The sequence below is a fragment of the Triticum aestivum genome, chromosome 5D (genome assembly GCF_018294505.1).
Source record: "Triticum aestivum cultivar Chinese Spring chromosome 5D, IWGSC CS RefSeq v2.1, whole genome shotgun sequence".
NCBI classification, from domain to species: domain Eukaryota; kingdom Viridiplantae; phylum Streptophyta; class Magnoliopsida; order Poales; family Poaceae; genus Triticum; species Triticum aestivum.
The window spans coordinates 498,346,529-498,365,173 of record NC_057808.1 but is presented as its reverse complement, the minus strand read 5'-3'; the positions used below and the strand labels follow the sequence as shown (position 1 = coordinate 498,365,173).

Here is an 18,645-nt window from a genome sequence, read left to right as displayed (position 1 = left end):
TTATCCGGGACCGTCCGATCAAGATCGGAGGTTCCAAAATAGCCCTAACCAAAAATCCAATGCTATAAGTAGCAGCCTAACCCTAGCCCTGTCCCATCGATCCATCTAATCCTCCCGCCGCCGCCACCCATGTTCCTCGGGAGCTTGTCCCTTCGCCAACCAAATCTTCCCCTCGGGATCCCCTCCCGATCCGAACCACCAACCGAAGCCGCCACCTTCCTCGTTTTCCAGATCGGGCCAACCACAACCTTCCAATCCATCGATCCCCATCCAACCACCTGCCCGAGCTCCTCCGTTCGAAGCCACCAGAGAGCCTCCGTGCTGGCTGGATGTGGGAACGAGAGGGAGCTCCTCCCGTTTGCTCCTCCCTCCATGGAGTCGTCGCCATCGGCGCACCCAGCCACCTGGACCTCGCCCCGTCTTCCTCGTCGACCAGGACCGGCCTCGTCCCTCTCTCTCGCCCTTCGTTCTCCTCCTTCTGTCTCTCTCGCGCTCTCAATTTCTGTCTCTCTCGCCAGGTACATGAGTAACAGGAGCTCACCCTGCTGCCATGGCCACCGTTCCGTGCCGTCGAGCCCCGCCTCCCTCGCGCCGGATCCATCCATCCCCGATGCCTGCGCCTCCTTCCTGCTCGGATCCAGCGAATTCCGAGCCAAGCCGCCGCTCTTCTTCTAGCGGACCTTCGCCGGAGTCGCGCCATGTTCCCCTACGTCAAGCCTCGACCTTGAGCTCTTCCCCAACGCCGTTCCTGGCCTCCACCTCTCGTCGCCGCCGGTCAGCCAGGCCCCCTCGCGGTCTCCCCTTTTTCTTTCTGTCTTCGTCCCTGTGTCTGAAGCTCTCTGTCTTTTGAACAGAGGACGTGCGCAGCCGCCTCCTTCAATTCGTCGCGCCGCCACCTAGTTCGCCGGATCCGCTGCCTGTCGGCCCCTTCTCCGCCTGGAGCTTCGTCTCCTGCACCCGCGCCCATATCCGGTCATCCCCGCCGCCAAACTCCGCGTCCCTGCAGTCCCGCGCCGCCGCCGCTTCCTGTCGAGCGAGCAGAGGAGGATGATGCCTCGTTCAGCGCCGTTGACCGCGCGAGCATCGTCAGCGCCTCCCTGCCTCGCATCGTGGATTGGCTCCAGCACCCTTCGCCAAGGCCCAGCCCCGCGCCGCTTTTTCCTCAGCCCAGCGGCTCCTACACCGATCGGGCCAACAGCCCATGGTGAGCCACCCACAGTCCTGCGCCCAGTTTCGGCCCATTCATATTTTTTTCCACGCGCTGTGAATGTTGCCATTTAACCAACAACCTGCATATTTACAGTTTGACACTCCATGCTCATGCATGTAATAGCTTCACAATCATGCATCGGATTAAAACAAGTTATATATGTAAAATGCTTAGAATTCTGTCTAGTTTCATAATATCCAACTTTCATCCATGTTAAAAATGTTTAACTTGCTGTTTGTTTAATTTTGCATAAATGCCATGTTAAAATGATTTATTTCATAACTAATTAACCGTAGCTCCGAATTTAATAAACTTTATATGTAAATGGGGTAGAAAAATGCCTAGTTTAACTTGGTGCACTTTATTTTGCTGTTTAACAACATTAAAATTGTGTTTAGGGCAGAACAGTAGCAAATTCAAAATATGCATATGGGGATTTTCTGGAATTGTTGTTTGTTGTTCCGGCCTCATTTAAACTTGCCTAAATAGTTAGTTTACTTATGCTTCACCTGTTGCCATGTTAATCAACATTTAACATTGTTGGGTACATAACCTAGAGAGAACTAAATAATTGAAGTGGTGTCTCATCAATATGCAACTCGTTGCATATTGAGCTCCACGTAATTTGTAGTATTGTTTGTTGCACTTTGCCATGCCATGCATCTTTAAACCGGACATGCATCATCCTTGGTTGTGCATCATGCCATGTTTATGCTTGTGTATTTACCATGTTGTTTGCTTCTTTCCGGTTGTGCTTCTCCTTGATAGTTCCGGTTATGTTGCGATTGTGAGGATTCGTTCGACTACGTCCGTTTGTCTTCTCATGGACTCATTCTTCTTCCTAGCGGGTTTTCAGGCAAGATGACCATACCCTCGAAATCACTTCTATCTTTGCTTCCTAGTTGTTCGCTCTCTCGCTGTGTCGCGCTACCTACCACTTGGGATATCACAATATCTCTTATTTTAATTAATGCACCTATATACTTGGTAAAGGGTGGAAGGCTCGGCCTTATGCCTGGTGTTTTGTTCCACTCTTGCCGCCCTAGTTTCCGTCATACCGGTGTTATGTTCCTTGATTTTGCGTTCCTTACGCGGTTGGGGATTTATGGGACCCCCTTGACAGTTCACTTTGAATAAAACTCCTCCAGCAAGGCCCAACCTTGGTTTTACCATTTGCCTACCTACCACCTATACCTTTCCCTTGGGTTCTGCAGACTCAGGGGTCATCTTTATTTTAAACCCCCCCGGGCCAGTGCTCCTCTGAGTGTTGGTCCGAAACGGGCAGCCTGCGGGGCCACCTCGGGGCAACTCGAGGCCTGGTTTTACTCGTAGCTTGACCTATCCGGTGTGCCCTGAGAACGAGATACGTGCGACTCCTATCGGGATTTGTCGGCACATCGGGCGGCTTTGCTGGTCTTGTTTTACCATTGTCGAAAAGTCTTGTAACCGGGATTCTGAGCCTGATCGGGTCTTCCCGGGAGAAGGAATATCCTTCGTTGACCGTGAGAGCTTGTGATGGGCTAAGTTGGGACATCCCTGCAGGGTATAAACTTTCGAGAGCCGTGCCCGCGGTTATGTGGCAGATGGGAATTTGTTAATGTCCGGTTGTAGAGAACTTGACACTTGACTTAACTAGCATGCATCAACCGCGTGTGTAGCCGTGATGGTCTCTTTTCGGCGGAGTCCGGGAAGTGAACACGGTTTGGGTTATGTATGAATGTAAGTAGTTTCAGGATCACTTCTTGATCACTTCTAGCTTCTCGACCATTGCGTTGCTTCTCTTCTCGCTCTTATTTGTGTATGTTAGCCACCATATATGCTTAGTGCTTGCTGCAGCTCCACCTCACTACCTTGTCCTACCCATAAGCTTAAATAGTCTTGATCTCGCGGGTTTTGAGATTGCTGAGTCCTCGTGACTCACAGATTCTACCAAAACAGTTGCAGGTGCCGTTGATACCAGTGCAGGTGACGCAACCAAGCTCAAGTGGGAGTTTGATGAGGACCTTGGTCGTTACTATGTTTCGTTTCCTGATGATCAGTAGTGGTACCCAGTTGGGACGATCGGGGATCTAGCATTTGGGGTTATCTTCCTTTTTCTTTTGGTTTTGACCGTAGTCGGTCTATGTGTGTACTCTGGATGATGTATGTTTATTTAATGTGTTGTGTGAAGTGGCGATTGTAAGCCAACTCTTTATCTCATTCTTGTTCATTACATGGGATTGTGTAAAGATGACCCTTCTTGCGACAAAACCACCATGCGGTTATGCCTCCAAGTCGTGCCTCGACACGTGGGAGATATAGCCGCATCGTGGGTGTTACAGGGGAGACATTGAACATTGGGAGCATAAGGTTACTGGGAGAAGCCATGTTATGAAAATCTCTTGTGGCGCGGAAAAATTCAGAAGGCTTAATGTTGTGTAAACATTAGGGTGACAAGTTTGAGATCAAATATATTGCCTAAGCGACTACCACCCGATGCACTATAATCTCAGTTTGATGGACAAAGTCTTTTTAACTACCAAAACCATCAATAACATCTGCATCATCTTTGTATCTGTAACTCATTATCTCTTTTATTAGTGTCTGCTATTGCATGCAACGAACTGAACACCACAAACATCCAACTACCTATATGCTGATATTAAGGTTGTATGGATTGACTGAGTAGCATGGGACATGAAGAGGGTGGATGAGAAAACAATGACCCCCTGAACTCCTTTGTATAAATTTGAGAGCATGTGCAATACGTACAAGATTAACATGAGCAATATGCACACATAAGAGTAATTAAAATTTGAAGTCGAAGGTCCCATTGAAGGTTAAAATGTTTATGTGGAATCTTCATCGAGGTGTGGTCCTGAAAAAGGACAACCTCGCTCGTCACAATTGGTATGGTAGTAAGAAATGTTATTTTGACATCAGTATGAGATAATTAAACATCCTTTATTTCATATCCCTTATGCACATTCTACATGGCCAGTCATCGAAGTTGCGTCGAATTTATATCCACCTTGTGGTGTTGCCAGCATATGATGGAATTATACATAAGTTTAATTCGTTTATAAGGTGGGAGCGTCTGCCTTATCATGGTTGATATGGCTATGTAGACATGCCATGGTGTTTAACAATAAAAATGCATCTCAAGTTATCTACCAATCTAAGCACCGGCTCCGTACATGGTCTTCTCTATAGAAAGTGGAACACCCACTATTTTTTATGGCGTGTGTATGCGTTTGGATCAGGAGTCCAAGGATGTTTTTACCCAACATGCATGGGTGATGGTATAGTCTACGGATAGGCCCCCCACCCTAGTCTAGTTTCGGTCTCCGGTGACTTTACTATGGCTGTTGTTTTATGTTTTTTGTTTGAGTGTGTTAGTGTCGGATGTGTGCATCCTAGCCACGCAAAGTATGGATGTATGCTCATGATGCGACGTGTCCCCCTGATGATATGTTTTGAGTTATAAAATCACATTTCATGTTAAAAAGAAAGACATAGAAGTTAATGCCAATGGTGCTACGATCGACTGATGAAAAAATTGAGGCTTGGATAGTTAGCTGGCCGAAATCGAAAACGTTTGTTACTTTGCAAAAAAAAAGGGAGGCCATGGCGGACACCTTTGAGGTTTGACATGAAGGCAACAATTGGAGTTGAAGAGTTAGCTACAGAAACTCGAGCTGAAGAGAGTTCTTTTATATATCTTGCAGCGTTTGTGGCTAAGTGAGAATGAGTTGAACCATTGACTTGCGGGACCGAGCATAACATGGACATGGACTCATAGTCATGGTGCAACATGGAAGACAACAAGGATTATCAATCAAATGCAACTACTAAACAACGACATGTTTTCCATGTCAAGCCAACTAAGCAAAGGTAAATCACATTAATCACTCCCCAAAATTGAAGATGCTTGTAATACAACCTCTAACAGGTATGATTCACCACAAAAGAAAAAAGGAAAACCCAAAGTAATACTCCCTCCATTTATTTTTACTTTGCATATGAATTTTATCCTAAGTCAAAGTTCATCATGTTTGACCAAGATTACAGGAAAAATATATCATTATTCACAATATCAAATCAACATCATTAGATACATCATGGAGTTAACTTTTATATTGCATGTCTTTAGTAGTATAGATGTTGATATTTTTTTAATATAAATATGGTTAAAGTTTACGAAGTTTGAATTAAGACAAATCTTATACGCGGAGTAAAAAGAAACAGAGGGAGTACAATTTTGAAACAAATATGAACCACTCCTAAAATTGGGAAATCATATTACTCAAGTTCTCTATTTTAACACTTAAGCTTGAAACCCTGGCCGTACACTTTGGGCCTCTGGAAGCAAGTTAAAAAGGAAGAGAAGCACACAATTGAGAAAGATTGACCACTTGCTTTTTTGTGCATGTTTTCTATGGCAATCTTGGCGAGTGGACTACAACACCACACGCCGTGATGGTTGGGTGGGCGGCCCAAGTGAGGATGATGATGTGAAGAATCAACATGGGAGGAGGCCAGAAGGCATCAAGCTGCAAGCACACATGACACACGAATCTTTCGTGCCTTGGCGTGAATGTGTGGCTGCGTCGCTAGCCACATGAGCTTGTAGACGGGACATGCGCATGTCCCATTGGTGGCTTCGAGCCGGTGTCCAGTGATCCAGGCTGGGCCTCTATGGGTTCGTCCCTAGCTTGGCTGAACTAGGCCTAGCGGAACTGAAGTGCTCCAAAATTGGGGCCCCTGCAAATTGGGAGTCGTGTTTCGTCGCATGGGCTGCTCGTCCCCGGGTCCGAGCCTACTTCATCCCGACGCCTGCCATTCTCAATACTCTTCATTCTGTACTGATCAAGTTAGTACAAGCCCTGAACACTAGCATCACAAAGCTCCCTTCTTGTAACTTGTTTTTGGCAATCGGTCGTCAAAGATATATATCGAGAGAGGACCGCAATGACGGCATATGAGGGGGCAGTACCATACATGTATGTACATGTAGTAATACTAAGACTTGTTGTATGGTGATCGGTGGTGCCTAGCTTAACTAGTCTTGTGGGAACCAAGAATACTACATTTTGAATGGATTCCCATTCGCAAGTAAGTATAGCTAGGTCATTAATTATAACCATACCATATTGTAGATTGTTTCTCTGCAGGAAGGCCCTTGTTCCATTAATTCCAATTAACGCTCAAATTAATCACGGGGACCACACATGGAGCAGAGTAAGGCAGTGCAACACGCACACACATCAAGGACCATCAATAGCCTTACATCCGTCAAACTGACACTACTGGAATTTCCGAGTTTCCCGAGTGCCTGGAAAACTCGGCGATAGCCGTTTCCCAATCGGCAGAGACTTTGCCGAGTGTTGTTCTCGACTAAGGGTATTCGACCCGAACACTTCAGGCAAATCGCACTTAGCCTAGAGCCGTCCTCGGGGACTCGGTAAACCATTTGCCGATTTGCCGAGCTCTAGGTGGGGTACTTGGCACAAAAAAGGCATTTGAGGGGCACGATGGAGATGGCGGTTGCCACATGGCCAGAACCTTTGTCGAGCACCTACCGCAGGGACTCAACGAACTTAGACACCTAGGAGCAAGGCTCGAGGCGTCCTTGTTTGCCGAGACATCGACTTCGCCAAGACCTGATGGATAAGACTCAGCAAAATCCGAAGCACAAGCGACCGTCACGTGCCATAGGACTTTTGCTGAGATCTAATATGTGTCGAGATTGTTATCCTTGTGCTCGGCAAATTGTCTCGTATGGGCGGCTGATGCGTGCTTGCCATCTTCGCCGAGATTCATATATGGGCGCATGACAAAGGTTAGAACTGTTTACCGGGTACGTTTAACACATATCAGCAAACGTTTTGCTAAGTCCTTCACCGTCGCCGAGAGCTTTGCTTGGCAAAGGTACGTCCAGCCTAATTCATGGTTCCCTTCTTTGTCGAGATGCTTTGCTCACATGTCGGCAAAGACACCACCGAGACACGAGGAAGCGCCACCTGACCTTATTACCGAGTTTTGCACTCGGTAAAATTGTTTAGCCGAGTTCTGCAGTCGGGAAAGCATCTATTGGGTGTTGTTTTCATATTTGTTTTTTTATTAGCCCTACAACAAATAATATTCCACATATATATAGCACCAACATCACTTCCCAAATGACTCAAACATTGCCACGTTATAGCCAAACACCATTCCACAACATACATAACAAACTATGATCTCAAATACACAAACACAATGTCTCAAGCACACAAACGCAATACTCTCAAGAATACACAATGTTCTCAAGCATAGAAAGTTCAGAAAAGCACAAGTGAATGCATAGGAAAGCACAATGTTCATCACATAACTAGGAGCTTACATGGTTTTGGTGTTCGAAGTGGGAACATCTAGAGTAGTCATTGTGCTTGCTTGCCCAACTCCGGGTGCAGGTACCGGCACATTGTTCGACCCAATTGACGGAATGACCTGTAAGCACATGAGACAATAAGATGAATGGTAAGAACGAGGATGGCGATTGAATAAGTTAGAAGACAACTCACCATGTCCAAGCTAGTATCATCTGCAGGATGCGTTGGTGATATTGGCACAGTTTTGCCGCTCACGGCATAAAGATGTGCAACCATCTCTTTTAGTGTCTACAATTCCTTGTTCTGTTTCTCGATGATGCACCGGTCTTCAGCCCGCAATCTCTGCTCCTCCTCCTGCAGTCCCTTTTCTGCATCCAACCAGGCCTACACCATACCAATGCATTGTCATTAGTGTTGCAATGCTAACATGCATGGCCCTTGTGTTGACCAATGAAGAAGAACAGACCTGAATAGTAAGTTGCACTGAAGACAACAGAAAGCTATAATTCACAAGCATTGAAAGTTGGGAGCAGAAAGTTGGCGAGAGAAGATATGGTGCGAAAATTTCACAACCCGGAAAACTAGGAAGACTCAATGTTGTGCAAACATCAGGGTGACAAGTTAGAGATCTGATATGTTGGCTAAGAGACTACCTCCCGATGCCCTCTAATCTCATTTTGATGGACAATGTTTTTTAACTACCAAAACCAACAATAACATCAGCATCGTCTTTGCATCCGTAACTCATTATCTCTTTTCTTAATTGTCTCCTATTGCATACAACAAACTGAATACATAAACAGTCAATTACACGTATATGGTGAGATTAAGGTTTTTTTGTAGTAGATGTATAAATGATAGCCGAACTGACCGAGTGGCATAGGCACATGAGGAAGGTGAATGCGAAAGCAATGAGTCACAACTCCTTTTTTTTCTGAATTTGAGAGAACGTGCAATACATACAGATTGACGTGAGCAAGACAGGCACATAAGAGCAGTTAATTTGGTATTTGTTTCCTTCTGTATTATGCATATATTTATTTTTCTTGGAATAGGAAGAATCTAGATATCATATCCCGGTTATTGAATCTTGATGATGAATACCATAATTAGTACAAGCGAAGTGCATGAAGAGACAAAAAAAAGTGTGATTATGAGAAGAAAAATGACTTCAACATCAATGGAACTATCCAATGCGACAAATAATCCAACTAGTAAATGACAGCTTGTAGTTCTCTGGAAAACTATGTCCGCCTTCCAAGGAGCGCCTCCAGAATGGGGGATGCACAAGCACCAATGTTATCGGACCTGCCGATCCCCTCCAAAAAATATTGTCAAGTCGTCATGTTTTTGTGTTAGGGCTAATCACGAAGTATGATAACTTCAAATATTGATGGGAAAAACTAGGATCCAAAAAAAATTAGCAACTTTGTCACATCCAATCGGTTATATATTAGCCATCTAGAAACCTAATCAAATTAGAACGAGAGACTCTTGCCAAAGAAACAAAAGAAGTTAAAAATCTAGGAAGTCATGACTTGAATTCCCCCCTTTTGTCCATAATTAATATATTCTTATTAAGCTGGGGACTAGATCATCTTCTCCAAGAAGCAAATATGTTTTCTTATTTTTTTTCCTTTTAAGTGATAGGTACTCAAATAATTTACTAAAATCTCTTGCTTGTAGAATTTCGTTTTCACATCCCACTACTGCCAACGCGTAGATAAGCTACATGCAAATAACAAATAGAATGAGAAATGCATGAACTTTCTTGTGAGTCACTCTTTCATTAATAGCAAAGAAGATTAACTCAAAACATTGCATCACTGTGATCTAATCGAAAACAGTTCACACGCAACACCTGGATAACAAATTGCATCATCGAAGAAAGACAAAGACACAATGTGTTATGGCGCTGCTAGAAGGAGGGCGCGGGAGGGCCAACCGGGCGCCTTTTTGCCCACGGCCGGGCAAGAGAGGGAAGGTATTTCCTTCTTAATTCCTACTTGATTAGATTGATACATCTCCCTCCCCTTATATAAAGAGATTTACTTGACCCCCAAGCAAGCGACCCTTATCTTTAATTAACCCTAAGACTAACAGGTTATACCGCCAGCCCAGACCCATTAGGCCCATTACGTACTCTAACACAATAATTATAGATGGTGAAAGTATCAATTAAAAAAATACTCTCTCCGTCTCATAATATAAGATCTTATTACAACCATACATCCTAAAACGACAAATGATTGTTTCGAAGGTTAAACCGTCACTCAATGCTGACACGCACCTTCTTATGGCCGCCCTTATGTCTCGAAGGTTACACCACCATCCATGCTGATACGCATCTTCTTAGCCACCGACTCGACATGTAGTTACTCGTTTAGATGTCGTAGAAGGAATATGCATGGAACCATGATGAAAACAAAATTCCGTTGCAACATCGTCAAGCTTCTTTCCCTAACAACGATAAGTCTACTTTTCCCTAAGCCCGCGTCGCTGGGGAAGACCTCGCCTGAAGTTCGATCCAATTAAATGGCACCAAAATGCACGACAGGCTCCACATGTGAAGCAATAAGGGCGGGAGGAATACAGCGAGCTATTCGTACAACAGTGTGTAAAGCTTAGCGCTCCAAGACAGTAAAGTCACATGACGGCTGAGGGAGATGGCTTGCCGGCCTATCACGCGTTTGGCCGGACGACAACTGAACCAGGTCAACCTCTCTCCAAGGTTTGCTGACTGCATGCGGCATGGGTTGCCACCTCTCTCGAGCCAACTCAGCTAATTTGGCGTTCTTTTCCTTGCCTTCTTTGCCCGTTACATGAAGATATAGCTAGCCTTGCAGACTTAAATAAAGAAGAACAAAAACGATATTGATTAGATATCTCTCAACAGTTATTTATGCAACCATATAGTACCACCCAACCCGAATGTTAGAATGTGCATGTATAATTGCTTACTTTGTACAGTCAAACTCAATCAATTTATTCCGATGCCTCCTATTCTCAAAACTTTTCGTGGTTACCTCCGGTGTATATAATTGAGCCTATATGTAACATATGCATGATCATGAATACATCCTACGCATAGTTCCTGTATCCTTGTAACTTGTTTCTACCAAATGATCGGCCTCTATGTGGAAGATATATAAAGGGAGAGAAAGGGAGGGGGAAGAAGCAAATTGAGCAAATAACTTTAAAATGATGGGGGTAGTACAATGCGTACGTGTAGTTGGTGGCTTATATTAGCAAAAGCGGCGATATGGTGGTAGCCATAGGGCATCTTCAACGGCAACCCGCAAATTTTCTCCCGCATCCGTCCACGGACACGGATGCGGAAGGCCGCCATTTAACGCCGCCCGCATACATTTCAAACACTTTTTCAACAATCGGATGACACTCATGCAAACAAAGCGGATTTCATATAAACCGAACGAAATTCATTATATTTTGGACATATTTTAACTTAAATAGCTAAAACTATGTGCATGTCTGGCTGCGCAGAGCTGCACTCCCATGACACGGATACACTACACTAGTCTACGGCTGGCCGCGGCGGATTCCGTTGTCTTCCCCATGTCCGGCAGCCCGCTCGCCGGATCGCCGTGAGCCCCATAGGTATATTCTTCCCCCGTATCTTCCCTCTGTCTGGCTGCACCACTCATCGGAGTGGCAAAGGGGATGCTTCAGCCGGAGGGGATTGGGGGCTCTACATCCGTGAAGCCTAGGCGGGGGTCAACGACGGTCTGTGCTGAACTGGGCAAGACACCAGTTGTGTACGCCGGCGTCGCCTCGGCGGTGGCCTTCATGGGACCGAAGCGACGGCGGCCTCCCGTGCTCTACTTCTCCTCGATGATGGTGGCGAGCGCGAACGTGCTGGAGGAGCGGTGTGACACACCACTCGTCGTTCACAACAAGCACGATGCCTGTGCCGCCGTGGTCCACCGCTTGTCGGCCTGGAGCCACATGCCACTCCTTGGCGAGCTGGCTTCAAGGGGCGAGTTGCTGAACGACGTCCAACTTGGATCTTCTGCCTCCGCGAGTTGGCATGCAGCCGTCTGGACCATTGACAGAGACGGAGCAGAGAGTTACCTGGCTCGTATCGGGCTCGACGGGCCACCCAGCCAGCTTGTATGCCGGAGAATTTGGCTTCCTGCTCGCCGGATGCCATGGAGCTTGCGAAGAAAATGGCGTGCAAGGAGGAGATGGGAGCGGAGTGTGGTGCGTTTTTTGCTCGGTGTCTGGCATCATTTAAATAGTGGGAGTAGGTTCCTCGGTACACGCGCGGATTTTAATGGAGGAAGGCAGGCAGTCTGCGGTCGTTTGAATGTGGCGAGGAGGCGTGTTCAGTCGGGCGAGCAGCGGGCGACACTCTCTTAGCCGGCGCGTCGCTTCATTGCCGGCAGTGAGAGATCGCATCCGTCTGCGCCACCCTCCCGTACGGTCAAAACGCGTGCATCCATGTCGGCCGCTACATGCCCTGAGCCGGCATGAATGCGGCGCGGCAAGCGGCACGGCGCGTGGGATGGAAAGCGCGGGAGGGGCAGATGGGGGGTTCGGGTAGGCCCGGGCGGTCAGAAACGGGCGTGGCGATGGTCCGGACGCCCGCAAAGCCCCCACGTTTGTCACCGGTTTGCGGGAGAAAACACATCCGGACCGTCCTGCGGACCGATACAGGCCGGCGTTGGATGTCCGTATACACGAGGATCTCCAAACACTTGTCCACATACCCGCATTATTGTAGTACTACAATCTTTTTAGAAAACATATAATTGTAGAGCTCGTGCTTATAGTTACTCCAGATCTTCTTGCGCCATGGCATTTTTTAAATGTAGTTTATGGATTTTGGCAAATTTCTTTTCTTTTTACTACAGTGGGAAAAATATTTTTCGTATTGAACCATGGCAATTTAAATTCATGGCGCATGGCAAATGTAATTTATGTGTCATGGCATTTTTTTTACTATATGAGTGCATACATGGCAATTTATTTAATACAAAGTATGCTAATTATAATAAAAACACAATAGCAAATTTCAACATGCATCTGCGATGGCAATTTTATTCATAATTCGTGTTTACTTTAAATACGCAAAAAATTCTCATAAAAGACATGAGATTTTTAATTAAAATACCATGGCAAATTTTGAGCGAGCTGGCTTGGAGCGGCGAGTTGCGGAACGACGCATTGGCTTGGATCTTCTGCCCCCGTGAGCTGGCGTGCAGCCGCCTGGACCATCGACGGAGGCGGAGCAGAGAGTTGTTTGGCTCGTATCCGGCGGGCTCGACAGGCTACCCAACCAGCTTTTATGCCGGAGAACTCGGCTCCCTGCTTGCCGTATGCCCTGGAGCTTGTGGAGAAAATGGTGTGCAAGGAGGAGATGGGAGCGGAGTGTGGCGAAGCCAACCGGCATTGTGTTAAATGACGAGCGGCTCGTGAACGGACGTGGGAGTAGGTTTCTCGGCACACGCACGGGTTTTAATGGAGGAAGGCGGGCAGTCTGCGGCCATTTGAATGTGGCGAGGAGGCGTGTTCAGCCGGACGAGCAGCATGCGGTGCTCTCTCGGCCGGCGCATCGCTTCAATGCTGGTAGTGAGAAATCGCATCCTCTGCGGCACTCTCCCATCCGATCAGATCGCGGGCATCAATGCCGGCAGCTGTATTCTCGCCGACATGAATGCGGTGCGACACGTGGGAAAAGCGCGGTAGGAGCGAATGGGGGTTTGGGTAGGCCAGGGCGGTCAGAAGCAGGCGTGGCAGTGGTCCGGTCATCCGCAAAGCCCCACGTTTGTCTCGAGTTTGTGGGAGAAAACACGTATGGCCCGTCTTGCGGACCGATACAAGCCCTCGTTGGAAGTCCGTATAGACATGGATCTGGAAACACTTGTCCACATACTCGCATTATTATAGTACTACAATCTTTTTAGAAAACATATAATTGTAGATTTCGTGCTTATTGTTACTCCAGATTTTTTTTACCATGGCATCTTTGAAATGTAGTTTATGGATCTTGGCAAATTCTTTTTCTTTTTACAACAATGGAAAAAAATATTTTTCGTATTGAACCATGGCAAATGTGATTTATGTGTCATGGCATTTTTTTTCACTATATGAATGCATACATGGCAAAAACTTTTATACAAAGCATGATAATTATAATAGAAACACCATGGCAAATTTTAACATGCATCTGCGATGGCAATTTTCTTCATAATTTGTGTTTACTTTACATAAACGAAAATTTTATCATAATAAACATGGAATATTTAATTAAAATACCATGGCAAATTTTGATATGAGCCCGCCATAGATATTTTTGTTCATATTTTGTGCTTGAACTGTTCATTCTATTTTTCTCATGGAAATTTCCAAACAACGCAAGCCAATTCCTTTTAAAAATACCAGAGCAATTTTTAGTATGTATCTTCCATGGAACCTTTATTTTTCATAAAATTTGTGTTATTTTTGCATATACGGCAAAATTTTCTTACAAAACATGGAAATTGATTAATATACCATGGCATTTTGAATATGATTCTACCATAGCAATTTTTTTGTTTCTATTGTTCATTCTATTTTTTACATGTCAATTTTCCGAACATATTTTTTTGCCATGGGAATTCAGGAAAATTGCCATGCCATGCCCTTTTTTTAAGAACTCAAATTGTTGTAAAACTTGGCATTGTATAAAATACCATCATGGCAAATCGTTAAATAGTTTGTTCAACTCGATTGGGGTTTGTTTTGGAATTTTCATTTGTCATAAAAATCATGACATTTTTTAGTAAATGAGTGCAATATAGTCATGGGATACAAAAATATGTTACTGTTTTTATGCCGTTTTGGCATTTTTATGGCTCGCCAGATGAAAATTTTGTTGTATTTTTGTTCAGATATTTAAAATAAGGTCGAAACATTAGTTTTTAAGTCTTTTATAGAGTCCGCCCGGGCCACCAATAGCAAACATTTACCCTAAAAAAAGTCTTTTATAGAGGTGTCCAAGAAAACTGGGCTTTTTTGGCCCAATTGGAGGCTCCAACTGAAGATTAGAGTGGTTAGCCTTGGGCCCAGATCGAACCATACCGCCGTGGATCGTTACCTGGGTTCTAGTCCGGTCAGAAGTATGATTACCAAGTGGAGTTGCGTCTATATATATCCCACCCCGTCCGCCTTCTCCTCCCCGTTCCCCTCTCTCGATCGACCTGCGCGCAGCCCCCCTCGCCGACGCTACCTAACCCTAGGAACATCCACCGCCGACGCCATGGCCAGCGGCAACTTGTACATCTCCGTGATCGACGACGTCGTCGCCAAGGTTCGTAAGGACTTCGACACCGACGGCGTTGGCGATGCCGTCCTCAACGAGCTCCAGGCTCTCTGGGAGACGAAGTTGATGCACTGTGGCGCAATCTCAGGGAACATCGACCGCAACAGGGCTCCCCCCGCCGGAGCGTCCGCTGGCGGCGCGACTCCACCGGTGCACGACCTCAACGTGCCCTACGAGGCCACGTCCGAGGAGTACACCACCCCAACCGCCGACATGCTCTTCCCACCGACGCCGCAGCAGACCCCGATCCAGACGCCACTTCCAGCTGGGATTGATACGGGGCGGTGGGACTATGCCCCATCGCCGATCGGTGACATGAGAAACGGGATGGGGATGATGAATGGGGCTGATCCGGAAACTGGCCGCCCGAGCCCTTTCATGCAACCCCCATCGCCCTGGATGAATCAGAGACCACTGGGGCTTGATGTGAACCTTGCTTTTGCTCATGATGAGGAGATCCGGATGATGATGCAACCCCAGCCACTGACGACTAAGGATTTTCTCATGATGTCTTCTGGAAAACGGAAGAGGGATGAATATCCTTCAGCTGCTTCATTTGTGCCACAACAGGATGGATGTGCAGACCAGGTTGCGGGTGGTGTTGATGATGATGAACCTCCTCTCAATGAAGATGACGACGACGACGATGACGACATTGATGATGACTTTGATGACACGCAGCACCTTGTCCTTGCACAGTTTGACAAAATAACAAGGACAAAGAATCGCTGGAGGTGCACTTTGAAGGGTGGAATCATGCATCTGAACGGCAGAGATGTTCTATTCAACAAGGCTTCAGGAGAGTTTGAGTTTTGAATTTCATTCATGGCAAAGATGATGTTTTAGGTGCCTGTTGTATGTACTGTCTTTAACACAAGGATAAGGAAGGGAAGGTGACAAGAGTACTGGAGTTGTGGCGAGTTTGGCACTATGAACGTGTGTCCTGTTTTCCTGTTGATTGAGGCTTGCTTCACCCACCAGTTGGTTTGTTGACCATAACTCATGTCACTGTAAAAATGCTACAGTTGGTACGATTGTGGACATTTTCTTGAGATGGTCACTTAAACTGGTGGGACGATGTTATCTCATAAAAATCATCAAGAAAAAAGTAGTGGCTGCAGAGTTGTACAGAGAAAAGGGAAAAGGAGAAGGGTTAAGTCGAATTTTTGTCCTATGATGTGCTGTCATGTGTCTTGATTTGATTTTGTCCTACGAATCTGAGAGCTGAATGACCAATGATAGACAGAAAAATGACTGAAAACCTTACAAGAACTGAGCACTGAAAAACCTGAAGATAGATAGAGAAGAGGACTGAATAAACGAGACTCAAAGGTGGTTGAAAAACATTTACTAAAGACTGGAGAAAGATGACTTGAAAGGAAATAAAAGGAGAAGGAAAGAGTCAAGAACGACACCCCGGAATAAACTACCAGAGTGAGATCAATAGTGTGCAACTATTGCCCAAAGCTGAAGTGACAACTACCACTGAAACAACTGACATGACTGAAGAAACTGATGACTGAAGAAAGATAACTGAAATAATCCTGAAAACTGGGGAAAAAATCAAGTTCCGTTGGTGAAAATATAAATGACAAAGGAACAAAATGAAAAATAATGAAAATTACTGAAACCTAAAACTGAACAAACAAAAGGAAAAAGGAAAAGAAAAAGAGACACCAAAGAGAAGAAAATCATGATCACTACTTCGTCACTTGACGCGGTGCTCTCCTCATAGCTCTCTCTTTCGACAGACCGTCATCAGGATCGTAGTTGGGCTCGTAACAATTGCTAAATGACATGTGCCCCATAGGATCCACAACCCTCCTGCTGAAAAAAGAAGGCATCATTGCAGTGCATTGTTGTATTTTCGCATATGTGGTTAGCTAAAAACTGAAAGGAAAAATATTACTAATCCCGACAAAGTTATCTTTATGCTGTCTGTTTACGGTTCTTGGTGGGCATCTTTTCTAATCAATACACACTTGAACACAAAAGTTGCACCGTATTTTGTTTCAGAATTTTCTCATTCTTAACGTACTTGGGCATGCTTAGTAAAAAATGATTGTGTTAAGACACTCAAACGGCATGAAAACAATTAGTCGGTACCGACTGTACCCAACTACCCATTCCAGAACTTTCAGTACTGATGATAGGTTCATGGGAATAGACAGTGACAACTAACTAAATGAAAAATCAGCCAAAGGACTGAATATTGGCTGATAAATATATACATTGTCTACATTCAGGGATTCATTTGATGTTTGCATATACGTTGGCTAAAATGTTTTTTTCTGAAACTAAGCAGAGCTTTCAACTCTCTGAACTTGACTCGTGTGAGAAGTGAACTCTGCATGCATTCTTCAGTTAACAAAGCAGAGCACCATGGGAATTCAGACAACAGTTTGTTAACCCAACGTTTGCCTGATTACAAAGGTGAATTACATAAGCACGTGTAATCGTGATACGAAGTAGGAACGCCACGAGGAGGCGGCCTGCTTGTGCGCCGGTTTCTTCATCCGGTGCGTCCAGAGCATGAGGTCGTCGAAATGATCTGACTCTGACACCTCTTGTGATACTTGACATCTAACTCGAGTGACAGTGCCAAAAGAAGAGTGGGAATCACACCATTTACTGAAAAACGCAGAACTAGAAACTTAATCTTATGTGTTGTCAGATGAATCTCAACGCCAGCAGGTAAATCATGCCATTTACTAAAATCTAGATAGTTAGTTTAGAGTATGGTGCGGTATTTTTGAGTGTGTTGACTGCCAATAGGCAGCAATGCTTGTCACTGCTTCGCTTCTTAGCTTCCTATCTAGCATTTCTTATTTTCAACTATATGCATACAAGTTATTATCCCTCATATCCCTAGAAGTGTTGAATGATAAGAGGAAAATAGTTAGTGAAGGGAATGGAGTACATATGGGCATGCTCTCATGGCTGGTGTGAGATGCTACAGATATCACGTGTTGCTTATTTAGGTCATATTAATATGACATGCTAGAGCTGGTGTGGGTCATGAATGCAAGGTGTGAGAAGGGGCTTTCATGGTTCGGGATATTCATGGTCAATGTTATGTAGTTGATATTCTTGACCTCTAAGATTTTTGTGCTTTTATTAAAAACTTGATGTGTTCTTCATCGTCGATGGAGTATCAATCTATTTCGCAAAAAAATGGAGTATCGATCTATAGTTAATCAATGATTTCGGCGGTTGGGAAATGTAACCTACTTAGTTTTAGTAGTTATTTCTAGGTGAGATTTCCTACGGAACCTCCTAGTTCCCAAAAGTCACTTGTCCAAGAAAATTTGACATTGCACAAAGTAAAAGTCATTTGTCAAGGCAACTTGATGTTTCACTTCTGCCACTAATACGACAAAATTACTTGGAAAAGACCAAACAACCTCATCTTCGCCAACGTGTCCGGCTGCTCCGCCTAGTGTTTGTTGTTGGTTACAATTCCCTTCAATTTCGACGTGATCCTGTTGGAACGTAGCCAGCTCCCAGCTGTGCTTTGGTTTTCATTAGCACTTTGAAAACGCTGAAGATTGCACACTGACTTTGAGTTGGGGGATAAAATGGCAGGCAGAAGAATCTTATGTCCGTTATGTTAGAATATATTGTAACATGTATATGCGGTATGATTATAAACCGCATATACGCCCGGTAGGTTAGCGTGTTGCGTGCATATTGTAATCAGGTAGTTGTGGTTGTTAGGATTTATCCTCATCTCTCTGTATAGCCTTTTCTTGAGGATC

At 45.0% G+C, this 18,645-nt stretch overlaps 1 protein-coding gene and 1 long non-coding RNA gene across 3 annotated transcripts; both read left to right on the top strand.

Annotated features, from left to right (window-relative positions):
- The first annotated feature begins 101 nt into the window (after positions 1-101).
- Positions 102-3,208, top strand: LOC123123180 (uncharacterized). Of its 2 annotated transcripts, none has more exons than XR_006460538.1 (3): positions 102-774; positions 855-1,204; positions 3,149-3,208. It is a non-coding gene; the product is annotated as an uncharacterized lncRNA (long non-coding RNA). The 2 variants fall into 2 exon arrangements; XR_006460537.1 differs by lacking the exon at positions 3,149-3,208 and adding an exon at positions 1,979-2,256.
- An 11,552-nt stretch (positions 3,209-14,760) lies between these two features.
- Positions 14,761-16,805, top strand: LOC123125746 (transcription initiation factor IIA subunit 1). Its single transcript, XM_044546211.1, has one exon. It carries the CDS (start codon positions 14,825-14,827, stop codon positions 15,701-15,703), a length of 879 nt encoding a protein of 292 aa, XP_044402146.1. The 5' UTR covers positions 14,761-14,824; the 3' UTR covers positions 15,704-16,805.
- The last annotated feature ends 1,840 nt before the right edge of the window (positions 16,806-18,645 follow it).

Excerpts from the sequence above, each read along its gene's own strand:
- LOC123125746 (XM_044546211.1), top strand. The coding sequence starts at position 14,825 with ATGGCCAGCGGCAACTTGTACATCTCCGTGATCGACGACGTCGTCGCC.